The sequence below is a fragment of the Lagenorhynchus albirostris genome, chromosome 20 (assembly GCF_949774975.1).
Source record: "Lagenorhynchus albirostris chromosome 20, mLagAlb1.1, whole genome shotgun sequence".
Classification (NCBI taxonomy): domain Eukaryota; kingdom Metazoa; phylum Chordata; class Mammalia; order Artiodactyla; family Delphinidae; genus Lagenorhynchus; species Lagenorhynchus albirostris.
Window position 1 is genome coordinate 36,896,475 of NC_083114.1, and position 25,926 is coordinate 36,922,400.

The 25,926-nt window shown below is 48.3% G+C and overlaps 1 protein-coding gene across 3 annotated transcripts in view; it reads right to left on the reverse strand.

The window, feature by feature from the left end:
* The window catches only part of IGF2BP1 (insulin like growth factor 2 mRNA binding protein 1), a 38,508-nt gene extending 13,171 nt beyond the window's left edge, over positions 1-25,337 (reverse strand). For all 3 annotated transcript variants that reach the window (XM_060133472.1, XM_060133471.1, XM_060133470.1), the window contains exons 1-4: positions 25,163-25,337; positions 23,913-23,973; positions 924-972; positions 354-405 (exon numbers count right to left, since the gene is read on the reverse strand). In XM_060133472.1, the coding sequence (XP_059989455.1) occupies positions 354-405; positions 924-972; positions 23,913-23,973; positions 25,163-25,337 (337 nt within the window). The remainder of the gene's footprint in view (positions 1-353; positions 406-923; positions 973-23,912; positions 23,974-25,162) is intronic.
* Between the last annotated feature and the right edge of the window lie 589 nt (positions 25,338-25,926).

The window sequence follows — 25,926 nt, forward strand, 5'->3', positions numbered from 1 at the left end:
TTGTGAAGCTTTTAAAGTAAAAGGGCTACAGATTTGCTCAAGCCACGTGCACAGTTTCCATTCTTAATCTGTTCCTAAAATCTTGGGACGTCTATTGCTACCTTGGTTGACCCCAGGAGCCTGGGGACCCCGTGCTTGGAATGAGTGACTTTGTTGAGTCTCTCATTAAACAGAGGAGAAACCTGTCCCGGAGAAGCAGCAGAGCTGAAGCTGGAATTCCATGTCCCAGCCCCCACCCCAGCGTACCTCCCTCCACACCTTTGGCCGTCTGCCCCTCTTCCTCACCCACGCCCCCGCCCCCAACTCCAACACCCACCCCTACCCCACCGCCCCACTCCTCTGCCCACTCTTACCTTGCTCGCAGTTCTCCACTGTCCCATACTGAGCCAGCAAGCTGTCCAGTACCTGGGAGCAGGGAGAAGGGAATACGGCTGCTCTGGGCATCCCAGGAACTCACAAAGCATCACTAGACACTCCTCACCCCAAAGCACCGGGGTACAGGCAGAGCCTTTGGTGGGGATTGAGCACGTCACCTGCTCAGTTTGCCCTTTCTCAGGTACTAATGCTGACGGCAATCCGTCAGGGTGTCTTCACAGAATGTACTTGAGCTCAAAAAGGCATTTAAGGGCCTTTTTGGAAGCAGACCTGTGCCACCGGAGTCCCTAGCTGATCCTCTGTCATCACTAAGTTTGGGGTTCAGAGGATACCCTTCCCACCTCCCTAATGCCTCTCACGGTAGGGACTGCCCAAAGGACTAATACTGGAAGTCTTAGGTTAAGGATGCGATCCAACCAGCCTCCCCTCAGCTCCAGCTTCTCTGGCCTAGCCCCAAACCCCCAGGACACCTCCCAGTCATCTCTGCCAGCTCAGGCTGACCCGGACTTCTTTCCCAGTGCCACTGAGAGTTTCCCCCAATCACTTACTTCCCATCGAAGCTGGGGTGGAATATTTCGGATCTGTATTTTTCGACTCCTGAAATTAGAGAGAACAGCATCAGTGACAGCTCTGGATACTTCAGGCGCCTGTGACCTTTTGCATTTTTCAGTCCTGTTCCAGTCCATCTTCCTAAACTTCTGCTCAACACCAAAGACTTAAGAGTCTGAGAACGATAACCTTTGGGAATGGAGGTTTATTTCGCTTCGTTTTAGAAAGCAAAATAGAGTGCTACCACAGATAGGAAAGCCAAAATCAGATGCCCTAAGCACTGGGATAACATAGTTTCCCCCCTCCACATACCAGTCACATCTGCTTTGCTTGTCTCTCTTAGGTTCTCCTCACCAGTTCTCTTACTCAGCAACCATCTATTACCACCCACTGTGTTTCAGGATCTAGGAATACAGAGCTAGCTGTGTGAATTACTACACGAATCATTAACCTGATACCTTTTCAATCGGTGTCTACTCCATGCTGGACTTTGCTCTGCATGCTGGGGGCACAATGATAAGCCAAACAGACAAAGTACCTGGCCTCAAGGTGCTCACAATTTATTAGGGGAAACATATATGCAAACAAATTACAGCGGGATAATTGGCAGCAGCTCGGCTCCTTCTCGGTACAGATATGGATTTAAACCTGTGCTCCACTTAACAGCACTGATCTTTAAAAGGTTATTTAACTTCTTTGAGGCTCAATTTTCTCCTTTGTGAAACAGGAATAATACCTATTCACAGGGAGGTATAAAGTAATGTCAGATAATATTATCAAGAGCTTAGCAAAGGGCTTGGAGTAAGTACTTAAAATGTAATAACAGACACATGTGTGGACGCTAAGATGGAGTAATTAACACACACGCAACCCAGCATTAGGACCAACCCCTTCCCTCCTCCCAGTTTACTACGGTTTCTCCTTTCCATCTTTCCAATACCTCTTAAAAACGTAATTTTCCCTGAGGAAGGCTTTCAGGTTCAAGGTTGACTCCCACGGTGATTAACTGCTCACCACCCAAATCAATGCCCTAATCCCTGGGCTTAAAACATTTCAACTGACTTGATCTGCATTGGTCAATGGTCACTTATGTCTTTGCATATCCTTGATCACAAACTCTTAGTTCAGGGACATGGTCCAACAAAATTCTAGTGGCACGAGGGAAAATGAAACTAGGAAGCAAGAAAATCCAGTTCTAGCCCTTAAACTGCCCCCGATTGGCTGTTCTGACTAAGCCACTCAAGCTTCAGGCCCCCGTATTCCTGGCTGACATGCAACAGGGCCCAAGGCAGTTCTTGCCAAGCTAGGGGGAAGGGGTACTCAAAACACACGAGAGCAAGGGAAGGGATGCTAAGCTCTAACTGTAAATGTTTTTGATCTTGGCTCTGTCCTCAGCCAGGTCACTCATTTCATCCCTGTGACCAAGTATCTTGAGATATAAAATGGAAGCAGAAGGGTCTTTAAGATCCCTTCTAGCTCTGCCGCTTTGAGGGTAGAAAGTCTTTATCAATGAAATCTTTTCCCGGGTTAAAATAACTTTCCCGGGTTAAAATAACTTAAGGGAAGTGGAAATGTAGCGTAAGTGTTGGAGAATCTATGTCCACGGTTTTCTACTTTGGTTGGTTCATGAACCCGATCTCAGGAGGTTAGATTATAGGAGGACAAAAGAACAAGGGTCAGAAACAAGTCCAGTTCCAGGTCCTCGGGTCCCACACCGGGCCGGTTTCTTGGGATCCAATTCATTGGCCAAGAGGGAGGAGCCTCGTGGCATCTGCATGACATGGCGTACAGGATTACCCACACACAACACATTTCGTGATGAAATGGGCAAAGAAAACGCAGGGGCCCTCCCATGAGGAAAATCAAACTCTTGGTGAACTGAAGAGACGATTATACCGTCGGAAGATTGAGAATACTGATCTACCTTAATGCTAGTGACGGGGGGGTTACCTAAGCTGAGGGAGGACCTCCCTCAAGCAGAGGCTTCTGGAAGGACTGCAAGGAGATGGGCGGTGCCTGCCTGGAGTTCCAATCAGTAAGAGCTTAAAGCAGTCCCCTGCAAAAGTTCAGTTTGAAGAGCCCTCTTTCAAGATGGTCCTACAGATTACTATAATCTCAGGTCAAGGGTCAAAAATACCCTCTTCCTACTTCAAACTCCCAGTTTTAAGGGCTTCCTCTTCAGGGTAGGGAGGAATTGGGAGGGGATGGGGAGGTGAAATCAAATCTCAGTTTGGGATGTTAATCCATATCCTGAAAGCAATGGCAGTCTGGAATGTCTGGAATGTTCCAGGAGGGGGAGGAGGGCAGGGACACCCAACCAATGGAAGAAAAGACATCCTGGCAACCCTCCCCCATCCCCAACAGGCAGGGACTCACCCAGCCCTCCAGGGCACACACACCCAATCCTGGGAACCTGTGCCAGGCCCCTTGAGGCCTGCAAACCTGGCCAGCAAAGCCCCCAACCCTGACAAACATACAGAGACCAAGAAGAACCTTTGTCTTTTAAGCAGTTGGCCTGGTTTGTGTGAAGTGTGGTGCTACCTAATTTCTTTCTGGCCCAAAGCACATGTGACCATGCTGAGAACTGGACCCAGTACCCCCTTCCAGGAGCCCATGGGTAACTCACTCACCCTACAGGTATTTCTGGATGCCTAGCTCATACTGGGCCGGGGCAGTGTGCTGAGGGCTTGGGGGATCAGCATGGATGCTAAGAGACCCTAACTGCTTACTTCTTTGCTCAGTACCTTACTTTCCTGTGGAAAGCTGACAGGGCTTTTGTGAGGGCTGAAAGCAGGCGGGCTGCGGGGGCGGGGGTGTGCCTGCCAGGCCGTGGTGCTCAGTCCCAGTCCCCAGGAGCCACTACCTGTGATAGTGAAATGGTTAGGCTTCTGCACTGGTGGGGAAATAGCGGGAGATACCACAGCCTAGAGAGAGCCCCCGCACTCCCACCTCCCGTGACAACCGAAGGGCCCCACTCCAGCACTCCTGAGGATGGGCTTCCACCAGGCTCCAGGGGAGCCTTCGCCTACAGGCAACAGGGCGCTGCACTCTGCGCAGGACCCTCAACTCTAGCACCCGCTGTTTAGAAAAGCAAGGGAACTCCCAGAGGTTCAGGAGCCGCCACCCACCCTGGAGCTGATAAACCTGTTGAGTGAAAGAATGCAGCCTCCAGCCCCCGGCAATGAAGGCAATGGTTGCGCCAGTCAAATGATTTCCCCAGGGGCTGATACCCGGAGGCTTCTTACCCTCTCTGCCTGCCCCGACCAGCAGGGCAGTTACCAGGTCCTGGGGCAGCTCCCCAGATACAGAGCAATCACAAGGGATGCTCCTTTCTAATGTTGCTGGGGACAAGCAGGGGACACCAGGGCCACAGGGACCGAGTGACCATTCAAGCCCAGGGGAGATTCCAGGAGAGAACGGAGGGAGAGAGAATCTGGGCAGCAGCGTCGTAAGGAGTTAAGTAGGAAAACAAGAGATTCAGGAAGCACAGGAGCTAGAGGCACCCGGAAGGATGGCTGGGAGTGCTCCCTGGGCAGGAAGCTCTCGTCCTTTTCACCTTTTCAGAGAAATGTCATTGACTTAGACTGAATGGGAAGGAAAACAGTTCATTAAGGAAGAAGCTAACATGTGAGGAGAGCTTACCAGATGCCAGGCTCAGATTCAGCGCCTCCTATAAGCCTCCCACTACCCATGAGCACGATAACCACGGCTCCACTTTACAGACTGGGGTCCTGAGATTGAGGGCTTGAGTATCTGCCAAGTCACACAGGTTCTAAGAGCCAGAGCCAGTATTTGAACCCAAAGACTGTCTGGTTCCAGGCTCTTTGCACAGTCCCCTGCGCTGCCTTGACGATGGCAGAAAGGAAACAAAAGCCTTCGCCAAAATATATTCAGGTTTTCGCTTGAGAACGAGTTTAAAATACTCAGAGTTCACACAACAGAGTGAAGAGCGGGCCTGCTGAGTGGGTGCTGCTCTCCAATAAGTCGAAACATCCTACCTATAACTCCTTAAGACGCATACTTCCATTGTTAGTGGAAAAGTGATTCTGTGCTTATTGAACACTGACTAGACATTTGATAATATTGTTAATATTTTAAAATCAGGTAATTCCCTGGCAGTCTAGCGGTTAGGACTCTGCGCTCTCATTGACGAGGGCGCAGGTTCAATCCCTGGTCAGGGAACTAAGATCCCACAAGCCGTGCGGCACGGCCAAAAAAATAAAATAAAATAAAATCATACTGATTTCTAGAAATACATACTGAAATAGTTACAGATAAAATGTCATGTCTAGGACTTGCTTTAAAGTAATTAGGGGGAAAATTAATACAGATTGGATACGATTTGGTCATTTTTAAAGCTAGGTGATGAGTACATGGTGGAATTATTTAATTATCCTTTCCATATTTCAAAGTTTTTTTTTCCATAACAAAACACTTTAAATAAAAAGATAATTCTGAGAAGATGTGGTACTTATATACAATGGAATATTACTAAGCCATGAAGAGGAATGGAATTGGGTCATTTGTAGAGACGTGGATGGACCTAGAGTGTCATACAGAGTGAAGTCAGAAAGAGAAAAGCAAATATCGTATATCAACGCATATATGTGGAATCTGGAAAAATGGTATAGATGATCTTATCTGCAAAGCAGAAACAGAGACACAGACGTAGAGAACAAATGTATGGATACCATGGGGGAAAGGGGTGGGGTGGGAGGAACTGGGAGACTGGGATTGACACGTATATATTATTCACACTATGTATAAACTGGACAACTGATGGGAACATACTTTATAGGACAGGGAACTCTACCTAATGCACTGTGGTCGCCTAGGTGGGAGGGAAGTCCAAAAGGGAGGGGATATCTGTGTGTGTGTGGCTGATTCGTTTTGTTGTGCAGTGGAGACTAACACGACATTGTAAAGCAACCATACTCCAGTAAAAATAAATAAATAAAAATAAAAAGATAATTCTAGCTCACCCAATTTTAAAGTCATCACAGATTCAAAATGAATGGGTCTAAGCCAATGAGGTTTTCCTCTTTTATTTTTATTAGCAAGAATCCAGGCCCTGGTGAGGAGCCAGCTGAGGGCAGGGAGAACAGGCCTCAGGTCCAGCGGAGAGCGAAACAGATGCATAGATGGGACACTTTTCAGAAGGGGGGTCCCCATATGACAGAATGCACACCTGGACGGAATGCACCCTGGGAACAGTCTTCAGGTCTTCCGGAGGACAGCTAAAAACTGCCCCAGGGAGTCTTCTTTTTCTAAACCTTTGCAAACCAGCTCCTTCCTCTTTCCACCCCCATTCCCAGAGGGTAGCGTGTGCTGTCTTGATCACACTCGTGGGCCTCACCCTGCCCGAGAGGGAAGCGTTCCTTTAAACCAGGGTGGGGCAGACCAGTTGTGAGGACAGAGACAATAGTAGGTTTTGGAAATCTTTTCAGGCTTGGGGCCTCAACCCCCAGAGGCCACTATCAGAGTCAAACCTGGACTTTCATCTCTCCAGAGAACTAGGATTAAACCAGGATCTCCAGATTAGACCCTTTACCTCCACCCCTCCCCCGGGCCGTGATTCTCTGACTAGCAGTCTGCTTGCTCTAGGGCAAGTTAGGCCTTCAACTCCCTAGACCTCAGTTTCTCTCACATGAGGGACCAAAGGATTAGGATTAGTCCTTTTTACTGGATCTTGTGTCCCCAGACAGAGATCAACCTTGTCCACCTATAGCGATACACTTTCTTCATTAGAGTGATTTTCTGTGCCTCAATGGTCTGCCTAAGTGGTTCTTAACCCCCCTTTTTTTTTCCCTGGAGACTAGGTTCCCATTAGGAAATATGATAAAAGCTAAGAACACTCTCCACCAGAAAAATGCAAAATTCACTCCAGCCTGCAGACATCTCCTCGAAAGTGTGGGAAGAAACTAGCCCAAGGCAATTAGAAAGCTAAGCTTGACTGGGGACGGAGTTGGGGTTATTACCTGGCAATTTTAAGAGTGAGCAACTAGGATTTTTCAAACTTGCAGTAACACCATGCTCTTTCCATTCTGATCGGCAGTCAAGAAGGTCACCGCCACTCCCCCAAGGTTTCTGGTGTCCAGCTGACGTGGCATCATTCTAGATTTTCTTGCCACCTACTAGGCACTGGGCCTGTGTTGTCCACACTACAGTAGCCATTAGTCTAGTCACGTGTAAGCTACTGAGCACTTCAAAGCAGCAACTGAATTTTTTCTTAAAATTAAAATGTTTGTATAATGTCACTTTTTCTTCTGTATATTTTATGAACTCTAAATACAGATCAACTGTTTCCAATGAAAATTTAGCATGTGAATTGGGACAGGCTCTAACAGTAAAATTAAATACACACTGGGTTCCTAAGACTTAGTAGCCCCCCAAAAGTAAACGATCTCATTAATCGTTTATATTGATTCCATATTGAACTAATAATCTTTTGAATTAACTTTAAAAGTAATTTTGAATTAATCTTCTACATTAATTTCACTTTTTTCTTTTTTAATGTGGCTATTAGAAGATTTACACTTACACACGTGGCTTGCCTCACACTTCTACTGGACAGTGCAAGGCACTACGCCGCAGTACACAGCATGGAGGGATGAAGAAGCCAGGTAAGGCTCCTGCTCTCAGGAGTTTACAGTCCAGCAGGGGACCCCAGTTTGGTTTTTTGTTGTTGTTGTTGTTGTTTTGTGTTGTTTTGTTTGGCCATGTTGCGGGGCTTGCAGGATCTTAGTTCCCCGACCAGGGATCGAACCCATGCCCCTTCAGTGCAGGCGAGGAGTCCTAACCACAGGACTGCCAGGGAATTCCCCTCAGTTTGGTTTGGGATGGGAGAAGAGAACAGACAAGGTTAAGTGGGTTGGGGAGGTGGGCTGGCCACAGTACCCTTTCGGAAGTGGGTGATCCTGGGACTTCCCTGGTGGTCCAGTGGTTAAGATTCCATGCTTCCACTGCAGGGGGTGTGGGTTCGATCCCAGGTCGGGGAAGTTCCGGGTGCTACGCAGTGCGGCCAAAGAAAAGAAGTGGGTGATCTTGTTGACTCCTCAACAAGAGTCCCATGCGGCTGACACCGGAGAATAAGCACCGCCCCCCCCCAAAGCTGGCTCCCATCCCAGTTTTTTTCCCCCAGCTGGAAATCACACATAAAAGATGTCCTAACGTGCCAACCTCTGCCCTTTCCATAAGATCACCACTGACCTAGTCCTTCCTCTCCACCCTGCCTCCTTATCCCTGTAGAGTGGAGAGGTGGAGAAAAAAATAATTGTCTAGGAAAGCTTCTGAAGGGGGCGGACCTGGCACGCTCCAAGCATGGCAGTAGCTGAGAAAGCGGGCCAGGCTGGGGAGGGGAGGAGGAGCTGGCCCAATGCCCAGGGCTCCGTGCCAGGCTGATCCAGAGGCAGGGCAGCCAGACAGGCAGGCAGTCGGGTGGGTTGACCAGCAAGGTAGGGGCTGGAAAGGAAAACACTGACCTACTGGAAGGTGCAGGACCAAGCAGGGCAGATGCCACCACCAAGGGGTCAAAGTATCGGGGGGAGGAGCTGGAAAGCAGGGACACCACTGGAATGTATCTGTGGTCCCACGAACATGGTCTTTTAAAGGTATGAGGCACACACACACTGTCCCACATGTGCTCCTGAACCAATTCTGAGGATAGGAAGGAAAAGCAAATCTCGGGGAGAAACTCTGGGATGGACGACATTCCCTCTCTGGCAGGCTCTTGTGCTGTGTTTAATGTGCTCTTGGCCTACCTGGAGTCAGGGAAGAAGAGGGGGATTCACTAGGCCTCTTACATGACCAAGGACACACACACCCCATGAACCTGGCAATCGGAAGTTCCAATTGAAGAAAATCAGATTCCTACATTGAGGGAATAAGATTCATACACCGAGGTCTGAGAGGGTCTTAAATAGTCACCTTCATTTCATAGATGGAGAAACTGAGGCTCAGGAAAAGGAAAGAGACTTGGCAACGTTGAGGTAGGACTAGAACTCAGCTGGTTTATGCTGAGCTCTAGTCCTACCTGGTTTATGATGAGCTTATACCAGCCTCCTCCCAGGCTGGTTTATGCTCATCTCACCAAACTTCGCTCCTTTCTCTCTGACAAGAAGTGTTAACACAGCAGAAGTTGTATAGCCCCGATGTCAGCAGCAGGAAAAATGCCCATATCCTGTATGGCTAAGTGCATACCAACTGGCTTTTACTGCATGCGGCTCCAATTTGGGCACAGGATTTAACTTGCAGTAGAGCTAACTGTACTATAATACGGCTGGATGACTGTCAGAGAGATTTGTTAGCAGGGAAAAAGTGTAGTCACCAAAAATTCTGTCTTGAAAAATTTCACGTTGGTTTGGGATAGGCAGGGCTGCAAAGGTGAGAGGCCGGTGGGAGGCGCCACCCGATGTTGGAAAGCAAGCAGAAGAGGAATAAATCCTTTGCTCAATTCACTCATCTCGGAAATACACCGTTTGACTAGAGAGAGCTCACGGGTTTTTTTTCTTGCCCATCTAGGCAGTGCCAAAGGAAGCCAAAACAGAAGCTGAGACAGTGGAGCTCTTTCCAGTCAAATTCCAAGTCAGCCTGGGCCAACTGCCACTCCCTCCCTCCACCGTGCTCTCTCTGCCTAGAACCGTGCTCTTTCACCTGAGGGGCTCCTAGAGCCAGAGCTGGCCTCCTGAGCCCTACACAGTGTGAAGTGCGAGGTGTGATGAAGCCATCAGATTCAACCTCATGCGTGGAGACAAACAGGAGAAGTGACCCAGTGTAAGCAGTGCAACCCTGTTGGTGCAGGCAGCGATGGTGTGGATGAGAAATTAACCACTGGGGACACTGCTCACCTGCCTTCTCTGGCTAGCAGTGGGAAGCATTTCCAGGATCTTCTTCGGGGGGTGGGGGGGTGGGGCAGCGGCGCGGGTGTTAATTTGCTCTGACAGAGGGTAAGGTGGAGGGGACCTAGAAAGACCACTTCCTGCCCCAGCCTCACTAGAGACGTTGGTTTAGCTCACCCCCCAGTGGAAGTGTCAGCATCTCTCCAGAAAGCTTAAGCGACAAAAGGTCTGCATTCTGGGGCCCAGAGACCTGGCTGAGGGTGGAGCTGACACCCCGAGGAAAGCATGCGGGGCATGCCTCGGAAATGGAGCAAGAGGCTCTCTCCTCAGGAGGGACCGGCAAGCTTGGAAGCACAGCTCCAGGCTAGGATTTGGAGGCAGGGAAGCAAAGAAAAGGATACTAGACCAGACTCAAGAGAAATCAGTTTTCTGCAACTCACAATTTGCACTGAGAAAGACCCTAGTGGAGTTTGGGTACTTCTTAGAATTGTCAGTGTTCCTGCTAAAGGATGAGAATGCATGCCAGCATACGTTGAAAAATACGAATTCACCCTACTAGTGGAAAGGCGCTCTGGTGTGACCCTCCAACAGGAGGTTTAACAACCTCACGGAAGCCTTGTCTCCTCTCCACGGCTGCCAACACAGACCTGTTGGTGGCCGAAAACTTCAGGAAGCTGCTGTTTGTTTCTTTCCAGCGTGTAGGTCTTCATCAGAATAACTCTCTTCTGACATGGACACCTACCCTGAGTTCTGCCCTCGCTTGTGCGGGAGCAAAATGCCCTCTCTGTAGAGGTCTTTCTCCCCAGCCCCAGCCTCTGCCAGGGCGTCACGACAGCACCATTCGAGACGGTTCTCATCCATCCTGGGGGGAGCAGGGGCAAGGTCTCTAACAGCCCAAGGGACGGCGAACACGGCCTTTCAGGAGGCCGGCGGAAAGCAGGCGCGGGCAGGGCAATTGAGAAAGAGGTGCCGGGGAAGGGCGGCAGCAGCTGAGAGTGGGGGAGGGCTGGCAGCAGCTGGGGGGGAGGAGGGGAGTCCTCATGAACGGGCAATTGAGAAGGGCCGAGCAGCTGAGCGGCCGGGCTGGCGTCGCCGGGCCTGTGCCCCACGTGGGCCGGCCCCTTCCCCCAGCCCCTCTCACCTCACCCAGGGGAAGCTGAACGCCCGGCCCCGCACCCCGGCCGCTGGGTGGGCCGAGTCGGCAGAGCACAAGGAGGGGGACAGAGGATGTCCCCGGGGGCCCCCTCTGCTGCGGGGCCCGGCGGTCTAGAACGTTCTGCCGCCAGAACCCCCTCGGCGTCCCGACTCTCCCCAGCCCGTCCCACCCGGCCCAGGGGGCCCTGGGCTACGCGCGCAGGGCCCGGAGGGGGAGGGGACACGCGCCGGGGGCTGCCGGGTGGGGGTGGGGACCAGGACTTTGCCCTTTGTCTCTCTCTCCAGAGCCACCGGCCGAAACCCGACCCCATCAGTGAGCCAGGCAGCCAGCGAGGGGCAGGCTCCCCCTCCGGGGTCCTTTAGTAAATCCAGACCCGACCTCCCCGTGGTCAGGGCTGACTGAGGTGGTCCTGTGGGGGAGGGGGCTTCCCGCCTGCGAACAGGCCTGCAAGCATTTAAGTGGGAACCGGCTGGGGGCAGGGGGCTGGGAGGGGGCTGGAAGTGGGGCCGCAGAAGCAGAAGGGGAGAAAATGGCCCGGGAGGCGGCATTCCTTGGAGACCTCGGCTGGGCTGTGGGAGGAGGCAGGACCCGGGCGGGAGGCCTCCCACTGAGAAGGCAGGAACTGAGGCCTGGGAGTGGGGTGGGCTGGGGGCGCGGAACCAAGACGCCTTCCGGGCCTCGAAAAAAAGACCCTCCTCTCCCAGGGCGTTCTGGGAGCCGCTACAGAAAATTTATAATCGAAGAGTCACACCTCCATGCAGAGTAGGGCATTTGTCTGGGGATGCGAATGACCTTCTTTTGTCTGCCCTCTTGGGGTGTCATCAATTACTGATAGTCTTATTAATAACTCACGTTTACACAGTACTTTAGGGTTTACAATCCACACTCTCCTATGAGCCTAGAACACAGGTTGATTTGAGCCTCTAAACCACAGAAGACTGAGAATATTTTTATTTCCATTCTGCAATTCAGAAAGAAGCTCAGAGAGGTTAAGTGCCTAGTCCCAAGGTGACACTAGCCAGCCACTGTCACCACACCATGAAGCCGGCTCCTGCTCCTCAGGGAAAGGTAACTGGGTTCTCGCTCCTCAAAAGCATGTATGAGCTATGAATTATGATTCTGCAGGCTTGTAACAAAGGTCAACTCTTTGTCCCTTCCTGCTAGGAGGAGGGGGGATGGGAGGGGAAGCCACTCGATCCCTGCGCCCTTCCCCCCAACCTCTCATTTTCCCCAGGTTTGAACCCAAACAAAAGGAAAGGGGAAGGGGAAAAAAAAAAAAATTAGCCCAAAGCGCCAGCCCCTGGCACCTAGAGGAATGCCAAAGGATGGAAGCTCTTAGAACTCAAAATAGCTACCAGCTTTTTTTTGCGGGGTTCATGGAGATGGGGAGGCTTCATATGAGGACACGAGGCCCAGGAAGATACTGACCCCAGATCCCACAGTGTGCACACATCTGGCAGAAGGGCAAACCGAGGTTGACGCCTGAATCCTAAACCACTCAAGTCCTTCTCCACTTCATTCAGCCCCCTTTCCGTGGTTTTTCACTAAAAGCAGAATTCCCATTTCCCATGATAGCTGCCCAGACAAGGGGAGAATGTTCTTAGTTTTCTTCAACCATTCAAGATTGCCTGAACATCCCAATGGTGAGAGGAAAAATAATGCAAGGCGAGTATGAAACACCTACGGAGGAAGGAGGCTCAGAGCAGGGAGAAGTTAATGTTGGGCATGTTTTTATTTGCTAGCCTTATGCTCTCCCCCGCAAAACATTCAACTTCTCTGAATGTTAGAGGATCAGCTATTCCCACCTTCTGGGAGAGCTCGGCCTTGAAGGTAGAAAGGCCTGGGTTTGAAACCCAGCACCAGTATTCAAGGTATGACCTTGGCTAAGTTACCATAACCACTCAGAGTTCCAGCTTCTTCTTCTGTGGAATGAAGACTAATGCCTGCAGCGTTCTTAGGATTCAATGAAGGAAGAGTGCCTAGCTCTGAGTAGATAGATACTCAATAAACGCTCCCTATTATTTTCTTTAAAGCATTTTTAAAATATTTATTTATTTATTTTTGGCTGCGTTGGGTCTTTGTCGCTGCACATGGGCTTTCTCTAGTTGCGGTGCATGAGCTCCTCATTGCGGTGGCTTCTCCTGTTGCAGAGCACGAACTCTAGGTGAGAGGGCTTCAGTAGTTGCCGCACGTGGGCTCAGTAGTTGTGACTCGCGGGCTCTAGAGCGCAGGCTCAGTAGTCGTGGCCCACAGGCCTAGCTGCTCCACGGCATGTGGGATCTTCCCGGACCAGGGCTCGAACCCGTGTCCCCTGCATTGGCAGGCGGATTCTTAACCACTGCTCCACCAGGGAAGCCCTGTGCTGCCTATTAGGCAGAAGGAACTCGTCTTTTGACCCACAGCACGTCACACAGAGCTCTAGAGAAAAGAAGATGCTCAATAAGGGAAATTACGGACATCTGCCATACTTACCTGGGGGCCTCTCCCCACTAGGATGCCATCCCTCTCTTCCAGAAGAGTTGTCTTCCCACAAACATCTCCCTGCCTGTCCACAGTGCTCTCCTGAATCCACTCCTATTTTTTCTGCCTGTCCTCCAAAAACACAGCTTAAGCTCACTCAAAGCCTACCTCCTGTTAGTTCCTGAGGTTGTGTGCCTCTCATTGCTGTCCCACAGCTTTTCCTGGATCTAAAGTGAAAACACTGGAGGGCAGGAATTTTATCTTGCACCTCTTTTGTGCAGCTCCTCCTCCCTATATCTCCCTTCCCTGCCCTGAAAAAGACCCAATAATGCTAAATAAAAACCCAATAAATAATCAAATGTTTAATTCAGGAGAGGGGTCAGGCAAAGACCCCCATTTTATACAGAATGAGGAGGTGGCCACCATGTAAGAAACAAAATTGGTGATCTTTAAATATGGCCAGAGGGAGGCGGGAATGGGGTGTTACTGTTTACTGGGTACAGTTTCAATCTTGCAAGATGAAAAGAGTTCTAGAGACGAACGGAGAGGATGGTTGCACACCATTGTGAATGTTCTTAATACACCCGACCTGTACACTTAAAAATGGTAAATTTTACGTTATGTGTATTTTACTATGTAAAATTATTTTAATTATTTCATATTAATTTTAATTTTTAATATAAAAATTTAATTTGAAATTTAGGTGCGTTTTTTTTGGCTGTGACATTCAGCTTAGCAAAATAAAGAATAAAAAAATAAAAAAGGATAGAGGTGGAAACCTAAAAGCTCCTGGAGAAAAATGATCTGATAAATTGTATTTCTTTGCCATCTCATCTCCACTGTAAAGACCAAGGTCTTTTGTTTGTTCTTCATTATATTTCTATAACCTGGCAGAGGGCATGTCAGTAGCAGACTCTGGGGCTTCTCTGGTGGCACAGTGGTTAAGAATCCGCCTGCCAATACAGGGGACACAGGTTCGAGCCCTGGTCAGGGAAGATCCCACATGTCGCGGAGCAGCTAAGCCCGTGCGCCACAACTACTGAGCCCACGTGCCACAAGCACTGAAGCCCTTGCGCCTAGAGCCCGTGCTCCGCAGAAAGAGAGGCCACCGCAATGAGAAGCCCGGGCACCACAACAAAGAGTAGTCCCCGCTCGCTGCAACTAGAGAAAGCCCGCCCGCAGCAACGAAGACCCAACACAGCCAAAAATAAATAAATAAATACATTTATTAAAAATAAATAAATAGTAGACTCTGAATAGATAAAAATAAGTGGGTGCACGCATACATGTGTGAATGAATGCATGATTAGAAGTACCAAGCTTTGGAGCAATATGCAAGCTATCAAATGTCTATACCATGTTAAATATTTTCTTGCATGATTTAGTTGTAAATATGTATTTTTAAAATTTACACCCCACTCCATCTCCAAAAAATGGCTAATGACTGACTGGCAAGAGCCCCACACACCCAGGCTAAAGTGGCTGACCATGTGATGTTCTGAAGAGGAGAACAAAGGAACTCCGGCCTAGACAGGCATCATTCCTCTTCTAGTTAGAAGTGTAGGGAATTCCCTGGCGGTCCAGTGGTTAGAACTCTGCACTTCCAATGCAAGGGGCAGGGGTTCAATCCCTGGTCGGGGAACTAAGCTCCCCCATGCCGTAAGGCATGCCCCCCACCCCCACAAAAAAAAAAAGTTTAAAGGAAACTACTCAAGATGGTCAGGGGCAAGGGTGGGAAAGTGAAAGAAAGATGATCCGAGAGATCTGTGAGGTTATGAGGTTCGTGAAGATCATTTTATTCCACCTCTTGCCTCCCACAGCTTATTCTGGACAGATATCACTCCACTCTATTCTAAAAAGTCAGCAGAAGCGGCTTTGAATCAAATGGTAATAAACGTTGGGAGGAAACCTCTCTATATAAAATAACTTCAGTCAGCTAGATTTTCCCTTCTACATTAAATAAAAGGTTGCTGGAGTGGACACTCTAGAAAAGTGAAGAGACTGTTCTTAACCCTGCCGTCTCCGCAGCCAACATCCTATTTACATCTCATCCTCGCTCAGAACACACTGGCTGCAGCCACCAACAGCCACGTCTGTGAAGGATCATCTTTGCCCTTTAATTTAGGGTTCTGTCTCCAAATCCTGCCAAAGCAACTGCTCTCTATTACAGTTGGACTTCTCCTCCCAAGCAACTCAGAGACCTGGAGGAGGAAGTGGCATAAATACGTCTAACTCTGAATAGATAGCCTCACCAAGCTTACTCCACCCAACAGCCCCACTCCAGTTCCTCTCTCCCCGCATTTTCTCCTCCTCAGAGTACCTGATGGAAAGGTGACAAGCCCCAAGCAATCCCAAATGCCACTCCAGAAAAGAGGCAACACACATCATTCCGCATAAACTAATTGTAAAACCCTTTATAGTAACTGAATAAAGTCACAAGCCTGTTAAATGGCCTAAAACCACATCCGGATTGGAAGCCCTTCTCCCCACCCCACTAAGAGAAGATTCAACCTTCATTCCCTGGACTGAGATGTGGAAAGGGGCTATATGTCTGTGGGTTTGTGAGTTTGTACCTTTGGGGCAGGGAGGGCTGAAAAAAGCAAGTGGACATCAAAGTGGGTCCTGAGCACCCCTTTGGGGACTGTTTCCAGACCAGGTAGAGAAACTTAGACCACTGTGGCTTTGCTATCTAAGAGGCACGGGAAGGGGAGCCATGGCAGTCACTTCCTCCGCATCCAAGGGTCCCCAACTCCTGAATGCCTACTTTGTTAGCTTAAGCAAGAAGGGAACTTCAAGACAAACATGCCCATCTCCTACCAGATAGGGGAAGCTGCCCATTTCTTCTTCCTCAGACCCCCAAAAGGACTTACACAGTCCCCTTCATCCTGAATTCTTATAACACCTCATCTGCAGAATTAGGATAGTTCTCCTCTCATCAAAGTCCTACCCCTACATGCACTTTTGACAGGAGCACCAAAAGTGTGAAATTTCAGCGAGGAACCTGGCCCAGGTTGAGGGCATCAACGTTGCAATGTATGCTCCATTCTCCTAAGAGGATGGTTAAGAGACAGTGGTAAGGGGCTCTTGAGGGTTGCCCTGATGAGCTTCATCTCCTTCTCCCAAAAGGTGGCCTTTCCTTTCAGCACACAGGTGATCAAAAGCATCCTGCACACAAATCCCCCTCAATATGCCTATCCATCATCGTTCCACACAAAATACACGCCATATCCGCAGAAGTGTACCTGAACACCGTACCTGTTGCCTTAGATATATGGCCAAGCTGTTACACACAGTCCAAAGACAGGAGGCACAGGTCCACATGGGAAACAAATAATAGCTAATGTGTAATAGCACCAGCTTACAGTTAAGGCAATGACGGCTCAAGGAGGTTAAGTAACTTTTCCAGTTTCCCAGTCATTGCCTGACTCCAAAACTCTTGTTTTTGAGCACTGAGCTCTCCTGGAGAGACCTTTCCTCCACACTCCTGTAGGATTGAGTGAGGGACCTAGGGTAGGTCATGAGACTCTGACCTAATAATAGAGCTTCCTCCCTCCTTGAGCCTCAAGAATTCTGAAAATGATTCCTGTCCTCCCTGCTCCTGTTGCCAAAGAACTCAGACTCCACAAACAACCTTTACACAAGACAATTTTTTAAAAAATTTCTAAATTCTCCGATTTCTCCTCTTAAAGATTCTAACTATATCCAATCAACTAAACTATGCAATCACACCTCACTTAGACTTAACATTTTCCATTTCAGGTGGCCAAAACATCTGGATGAAGGACTAATTTTTTAACGGAAACTAACGCAAAAATGAATAAAAATTGAAGCCTTCCTTAACCCACTTTTCCTAAGGAAACGGTGAAAGGACTGACTGGAATCCACAAAACAGATACATTGGAGAGGGAAAGAGAAAATGAAGAGAGATCCTCCACTTCTCCTGTCTCCACAACCTTCCCCCTAAACTATGGCCAAAATTCCCACCCATCCTGATGGGTCACTTATACACCTTTAGCCACCAAAATGCCACTTGTCTATTAATCAGACTTGTCCTAGGGGTGTTGAAAATATCTGGACAATCCAGTCAAAAATTCTTTTACTCATCCAGCTTCTTGCTCTGTATTTCATCCAAAAGCAGTTTACTGGTGGGCTCGCCATGCTCTCTGCTCTCTGCCACACGACCAGAACATCAAATCCTGGAAGCCTGGACTTCTGCACTAGGACTGCATTTCTGGTGGTGTTTGTTCTGTATACAGTTACATTTCAGTGTTTCGCAATCAGGTTTTCTCCAACTATATTAAAATGATGAGGTCCAGACCTACTTTTCTCCTGTGATTTACCCATTATCAACACAGGTTTGATTTCAGCAGTCTGCGTTTAGGGTGAAAGCTTGTTCCAGCCTGTTTTTCCTTCATTCCATGACTATTTATTGCAAACCTACTGGCTGCGAAGGAGAAGCAGGTCTTACAAAGCTGGCTCTGCTTGTTCAATACTAGGATGACCCCTTGGACCCACTAAAAAGTACAGAGCCCCCTTTGAACAAACTCAAGTTCTTCTACTAGAATGCAGTTAACAAACTGGGGACTGGACATCTCCCTGCTGGCGATGCGCCCTTGAAATGGTTTGTGTTGTCACAGGCACTCTCCTGGTTGATCATTTTCTAGCTAAATCAAACTTTTATCAATAACCAAAAAAGCATACATTTTGATTCCACGTTTTTTGAGGAGACCTTTTCTTATTTGTTTTGACAGACATTTAAAAAGGTGTGGACTGGGCCCAGGTGGAAATGGTATTATGCAAATTTGACATTAACATGGAGTCAAACACTGACTGAGACCCCGAGAAAGATCTTCAAAGCCTCACCGGTGGCCAAATGGAAGACCTGTTGTCAATCTTTTACAACATAAATAAAACCCATCATAGAACCTCTGGTTACTATTACTCCCTTTGTTATTGTTTCAGTCAGCCTTTGGAACATGGGGACACACAGTCTATCTACTGAAGATTACAGATTATGCGACGCTGTTAACTCTCCAAGGTTCTATGCCCCATGGCCAGGGGGCCTCAGCTCCTGGGACAGGGCAACAGTTAACATGGACTTCCATTTTCTCTCCACCTCTCCATCCTCTTACTTTCCCCTGACCTGCTCTTTTCCTCCCTCCCCTGACTCTTCACTCCACAATCACCCTCCAGCCTTTAGCTTTTGCCTTAGAATGTAAAGGGCTTGAGACAACGCGGGCGCTGGAAGGTCTGCACCGCGGGGCCTGGGACCTCTCCCAGTGGGGAAGGCTGGGGAAGCCGCGGCGAGGTTTGGGATCTGGGGGCTCCCAGGACGAAGGCGAGGCTGTGGGCCGGCGCGCCGCAGCCAGGGGTCTCGGGACCCTGGGAAAGGAAGCCCTCGTCGGAGACCCAGGCCTGCGGATGTTCCCAGGCAGGGGCTGGTTCAAAGGCAGGCGAGGGCCCCTGCGCGGAGCGGGCAGAGATTGCGAGGCCGGGGCTGGGCTTGGTCTGCGGCGGGCGGGGAAGGGCAGCGGGGCCGGCGCGGGCTCTCCAGGAAGCGCCTCCAGCGCCGCCGCGACTTTCTCTGTTTTTTGAAAAAGCGAAGGGAAGGCAGGCAACTCCGAAAGCAAAAATCGCCTTGCCCTGGGCTGAATCTACCACCCGTCTTCCAAACCTGGTGTCTGCGACCCCCTCTCCCGTGGGTCGCTGTGCGCCTCTAGCCGCTCCTCTTTAAAAGGGAAGCGGGCAATCCACCCCAACCCCCATCTCCCTCCTCTCCTCCTCTCTCTCTCTCTCTCTCTCTCTCTCTCTCTCTCTCTCTCTCTGTCTCCCTCTCTCTCTCTCTCTGTCTCCCTCCCTCTCTCTCCCTCTCTCTCCCTCTCTCTCTTTTTTTCTCCCCGTCTGGAATTTCCAACCCAGGACTAACTCGTCTGATTTTTCCAGTCTCCCCTGCTGCTTTTTTCCTCCTCCTCTTTTCTCTCCCAAACACTCCCATCCCAAAATCTAAGCTGCACTTTCTGGAAGGCATTAGCCACATTTTAAGAATCTTTTAAGAGGATGGGGAGCGAACAAGACTGAATTTAAATTCTAACAGCTGGCAAAATGTCTGTTCTTCAAACGCCTTTGCTTCATACATTTATTCTAATAACAACATCACCAACACTACCACCCCCCCACACACACGAAAACCAACACAGGTACAACCAATACATATCTCTTCAACACAAAAACGCTTAGACTTCTACAAATAGCACTTAGGTCTCCCTCTTCTCACTTAACTAAAATTTTAATGTTTTAAAATTTTATACTCACTAGCCAATCTCAATGGTATCTTTGTCAACTGGCTGTTACACATTATAGAATAAATAAGCTCAAAAAATAAGCCTTAAAAGTACCCAAACACATAAAATATGATTCAAATAACATATATTAAGGTAATTTAAAAAGATTAGAAGCTCTGGACCTTTGAATCAAGATTCTTCCAATGGGAATGTCATGTATTTTGTCTCTAAAACATAATTACAAGAAAGAATGTTTTGCTCTTGTTCCAGCAAAATCTATGCCATTAAAACTTTACATTTGGAACAGCTAACTATACTTTGAATAAATTAGTGATGGGAATTACAATTCTTCCCCCTCTTTACTCAAAAGTTCTCCATCTGGGAAACCACTGGAGTAAAATTTCATCTTTCTACTTTGGGTTAGAAAATAAAGTGTTCTGGAAACCTACAACTCTTCCAAAGGATAATCATATACCACTGTCTTTAGGAAAGTCACCTTGAAATACTGAGCACTAAATAACAAGTTAAAGATTTCTCTAGCAGTGAAAAAAACTTAATTTATGAATTTGTAAACATTTATTTTCTAGGTGAAAATTAAAATGGGTAAAGTGAATTGATTTCCACCTTTCCTCCAAAGAACGCAGAAAAATTAAGAATCAACTTATTTAAAACTCAAAAACTTGATATTAGTAAGAAAACCTTTTGACTAAAAGTGTCACAAACCGTTTCTACTTTAAACTTACTAGTTGATTATCTGGTCAGACGTATCTTTCAACCATAACCACTAAGGCAAAAGTGCCTGCAAGTACTCCCACCCTAGTACTTGTCCTCCTTTATAGTTGTTTTTTAAAGACATTCCCTTGTTTCTTAACAACCCCCATAATTAATTTTCAGCCCATAAGAACAATTTTCCTTAAAGGCAAACCCATTTCTGAAGGCAAAATTTTTGTCTGTTTTGAAAACATTCAGTGATCCAATTATTTCTTCAGAGTCTCCACAAATCACTTAAAAATATTTTTGCCACTTACGAGACATCCCTTTGCAGAGATTTTTAAAGCAACTAACTTCAGAAAATTAAACCATAAGATCAGAATTAAGTTTGAATACTTCTCTTCTGAGAGTTCTCACACTTATAGGGCTAGGAGACCAATTTTTGTGTGCTTTTTGATATTTAGAAATTTAAGGGAAAGTGTTATTAGCCCACCTCATTTTAAGTCAGAGAAAACAACCATTAATCTGCCTAAGGAAATCAAAGTCTTTAACTTGAACACGTTTCACCTAGAGAAATGCAGTACATCTCTTCACTTCTTTTCTTAACAGCAACAACTTTTATTTTGATGACACCAGTGGACAGGAGGTATGCTATCTTTAGGCCACATTCCTCTAGAAAAAGGCACACACAGTGGCAAATGAAACAAAAATTTAATTCCCTTTTAAGGAATTTTCTCCCCAAATACCCAAGCCTCACTAACATGATACCCCTCTACCTTAACTACTCAAGTGTCTTAAAAACAAACAAACAAAAAAAACATACAAATCTTTTCCACAACTGTCTTTAAAATGCTTTTGGTTTTCCTCCTTTGTCCTAATACTTGACAGTGAATATATACAAATTCTCAACAATAAGCTGAAACTCTTGACCAAAATTCCAACACTGACTAAGAGGGTATTTGGGAAGGTGATCTCAGAGAAATTTAACGCCACCCATTTTAAAAATTCAACTTAATGTTTTCAGTTTTTCAACTTAAAGTTCAGTCTCTTGAGTTCTTAAAAAGGAATAAATTATATTTAGCAAATAGATACAAGGTTAAAACAAAATATATTAATACTTCAAAATCAGAGTTAACTGCTAAAAAATATTTTATCATTTTCTTGATAACCCCCCTTAAAAAAAAAAAAGAGGAACATTTAGGTTGCCAGGTTTTTATGAATCTCTTAGAAATGTTTAAAAAGTCATAATTCATTTGGAACTGGGTACATCAAGAAGAGTTCTCTTCTATTTTAAACAGTAAAAACAATATATATATATATACACAAAAATATACATATATATGCACCATTGTTCATTTTGCTTAAAATATATTAGTCATAATTAATTAACTAGTTCCTGTTCTATACATCATGAGACTGAAAAAGCCAGGAACAAACCAACTGAAGAAATACTTTCAGACAGACTAAAAACACACACCACAACATGCTTCCTCAAAGAACACAAAATGATAGAGAGCAAACTGACTTCATGAAAACAAACTTTCTTTTTTTAAATCCTAAAACTTCAAAAATTGATTCATTCTAGAAAAATGAAGTGCCTTACCACCACTCAGAAAAAAAAAAAACACAACTGACTCAATGTTTGTGCTCAAAAATTATTTCAGGAAGGGGGGAAGAATACACAAAAGATTGAATATGGGTGTGGAAGGGAAGATTTTGTACCCACTCCTCACAAACCCCACCCCTTCCCAACTCAAAGGAGCCCTCAGTAATACATTTTGGAGGGAACAAGAAGGAGCCTAAAAATGGCTTTAAAGCAAGCAGATGGCTTAGGGGAAAAGATCCATAAACACTGTGCACCATGAAAATTAAAATATAAATGTTTTGCGTTCCATTTCATCACATTTTGCTATTTTCTTGCTTATCACTTTATTCCCTTTAAAATTTAAACCATCCTTTAGAGCAAAAGAAAAAAATTCCATATATTTCAGAATTCCAGTTATTCTGGTTATTGTCCATCAACATGTTTCAAACACTTAGCTTTCAGGTCAAATATCCACTATCTTCTCAGTAGATCTACTGATGTCAGTGTACATAGCTCTCTCATTCCCATCTCCAGGAAATGCTTCCAAATAATAAATAAGACTTTTTTTCTTTCTTCCGATTTTATTGTCTCTTTACTCCTAACTCTAATTGCCTTTCCAATAACAAAGTATTTCAAGCACTTGAGGTTACATCACAAGCTCTATAAACATAGTTACAAGCCATATTGATCATCTATAGAAATAATAGTTCCAAGTTACTTAAGTATCTCAAGCTAAACCACGGAACAGATTTTTCTCACATTAAACTTTCTAGACTCTCTTAACTGCCTTCAGAAAAACACAGCCACCCACCTCCACCTTCCCACCCAGAAAAGGCAAGGAACTATTCTAAAATGTAGCAAGTTTCCAGTTGAAATGAGGGGAGAAAGCGAGGAGAAGATCAAAGACTTACTGGGGGCTGCAACATGAGAGAAAACTCTGCACTGTCAACATGTTTAAAGTCAGGTCTGAGAAAGCAGAAAGACTGCCCTTATACTTCCCAGCCAGAGTTCAATGAAAGATCTGAACCATGAATCAGCTTTGGGGATAACATGATAAGAGTTACCCCCTTTGCTGAAGTGAGGATAGGAAGGTATTGGAACACACTCTCTCTTTCTCTCCCTCTCTCTCTCCCTCTCTCTCCCTCCCTCTCTCTCTCTCTCTCTCTCCCTCTCTCTCTCTCTCTCTCTCTCTCACACACACACACACACACACACACACACACACCCATTCATCCAGGGAGTTCTAGACCCTCCAAAGAGCCCCAGCTCACAGCCTGAACACAAAGCTCTCACCCCAGATGGTCGGTCCCCTTGCAACAATGGACTGAAGGAGTGGGGGTGGGGGGCTCAGAAAGGATAGTACAGCCAAAGCATATTTGCAAAATCCAGTTGGGAGGGGAGGATGTGTGATGGGAGGGACTAGAGATAGGTGTCTGTGAAAAAATAATGTCTTTGCCTGTTGCAGAAATATAAATAAAGCACAGAATTCTTTGGGTGGCAGGAATTCATTCCACTTCCCCTAGGGAGTCAAAGGGGACCCCCTCCCAATCCACTTAAGAATTATGGTGAGGGAAGGGGGGGAAAAAACAGTCCTGCTAGAAACTTGCTGAATGTCCATGAGTCTCAACTCTCTAAAGATTTTTAGCTTCCCCACAAAAATGGTCCCACACACCATGAACAAACTCCACAAGGTTCCTCCTCTATTGATTTTTCTCGCTTTTACTTCTCCAAGTAACATCTCCTAGCCCACCCCAGCCCCAGCTTTTTTTTTTTTTTACAAGCTGTAAACCACCCATTACAAGATCTTAGCCAATCTTCCCTCCCTGCCCCCAACATCCGGAGTTAGGGGTGGGAAGGCCAGTAATGGGTTTCTTCCACTCGAGACACTATGGACCCCTGAACACAGCCTCTCAGCGCCCCCAGGCTGACCCCCTCCCCAGAGAAGAGCTCTTTCCTACCTTTGTTTTTTGGGGACGGAGTGTTCAATCTCTAGGCGTTTTCCTTGCAGCTCCACTTTCCCTAAAGATTAAATTGAAAAAGACAACATGAGAGCTTGGACGGCGGGGGGGGGGGGGGCGGCAAAAGGAAGGAGAAATCAGAGTAATTCAGGAGTTACTGGGATTTGAGATCTTCCTAGGAATCCAGGTAGTGGGTTCCGCAGCCGGATGCGAAAAGGTCGCCTGGGGAATGGTGGACTCTCTAAATTCATTACCGTGTTTTCTGAATTTTTGTTTTGTTCTCTCACTGACGTAGCCGAGTAGTGGACGGCTCTGGGAGCCGGATCTGGGGGAGGTGCAAGGGCGTCCGTCCGTGTGGGCCGGCTGCCTTTACGGCTCCCAGATGTGGGGAGAAGGGGCCGAGAAAGGGCTCCCCCGTTTCTCCCAAAGTCTGTGGCGGGGGGTGGGGGTGGGGCTGCAGAATGAAACTTTATTTTCCTGTCGAACCAGGGAGAAGGGCTTCGGGCGGCGGGGTGGTCACCTGTCGGGGCCGGCCGGTTGGCGAGGTCCGGGGGAGCGGAGCTGGGCCCCGCGAGGAGGGTCCCCGGCGGCCGCCGCGCGCTCCTCTCGGCCCAGCCTGGGCGTCTCGGGAAGCAGCATGGCGACCCGCCGCCGCCGCCGCCGCCGCCGCGCCACCCCGCTCACGCCCCACTTTCAAATCAAAATGGCTCAAGCCCCGGGCCCTGGGCGGTAGGCGGGACCCCGCTCCTCTCAGGTCAGGCCCGAAGGCTGCCGTCCCCACGGAAACCCTGGAGGTCGGGAGCGGAGCGGGGACCCCTTCCCAGCCCGGAAAGGCCTACGGCGGAGGAAGGCGAGGGGGTGCGCACGGGGTGGGGGCGTCCAGCCTCGGACACCGAGGGACTGACGTAGGGCTTCCAGACTGAGTTCGCCTCGGTGGCGAGCCCCCCCCAACTCCTGCCAACAGGGGCTCCCGCCCCGTCGGTTGGGGGCTAGGAGAATCACCTCACTAAAGCCTCCAGCTCTTCATCTCGGGCTAAGAGGAAGGGGCGAGGAAAGACGGATATTTCCGCGCGAGGGGCCAGCGAGGGGACGCAGGGGGCGTCGGAGAAGGTGGATGGGAGTCGGTACCGAGGCCAAGCCCCGCAGGCCGGGGGCAGAGAGGAGTTGGCGGGCAAGGAAATAAGAGGAGCAGGTCCCCGTAGTTTAGGCATTTCGCGGTGCTTTTTCCGGGGAGGTGGGTGCACTCTTACCGGAGAAAGTTTCGATGGCCTTCATCGCCCAGTGTTCGTCGGGGCAGTCCACGAAGGCATAGCCGGACTTGACCAAGAATTGGCCGCTGTAGGAGATCTTGTGCTCCGCAAACACTTTCTCCAAGTCCGCGGGGGTCACGCTCTCGTTGAGATTGCCGATGTACAGCTTGTTCATGGTGGCGGTCTCGGGCAGGACGCAGTCCTGGGCAAGGCCGAGCGGGCGGGCGCGGGCGGCGAGCCTCCTAGGCCGAGGCGGGAGGCGGCGGCAGCAGACGCAAACTTTCTTTGCACCCCACCCCTGAAGTTGTCCGGAGCCGAGGAGGGGAAGGCGGCCGGAGGGCGCGCAGAGGTCGCGGGAGAGTTCGGGGAGGCCCGGGAGAAGTGCCCGCGGCGCGCTGGGAGGCGGACGACGCGGCGCGGCTCCTTCCCTTCTGTCCGAAACCCCTCCAAGCGGGCTGGTGTGTCACGTTTCTCCGCGGCCGCCCTGGCGCCGCCTCTAAATAAAATCGACTTGAAAAAAAAAAATGGAGCGGAAAAAAAAAAAAAAAAAGGCGAAGCCACGTGGTGAAAGCCCCCACCCACCCTGCAGGGGAAGACCCCCGACGCCTCTGGGCCCTTGGGCCCTCCAACCTTGCCCAGCCCACCAAACTCCCGGCCGGGGGGGGGGGAGGGTGCCTCTCAACCCACCCCCCGGGTAAGTTGGGCTGGTGGGGGCTGTTTTCCCGAAGCTCTACTTGCCCCCTCCCCCTTGCAAGAATCTGGCC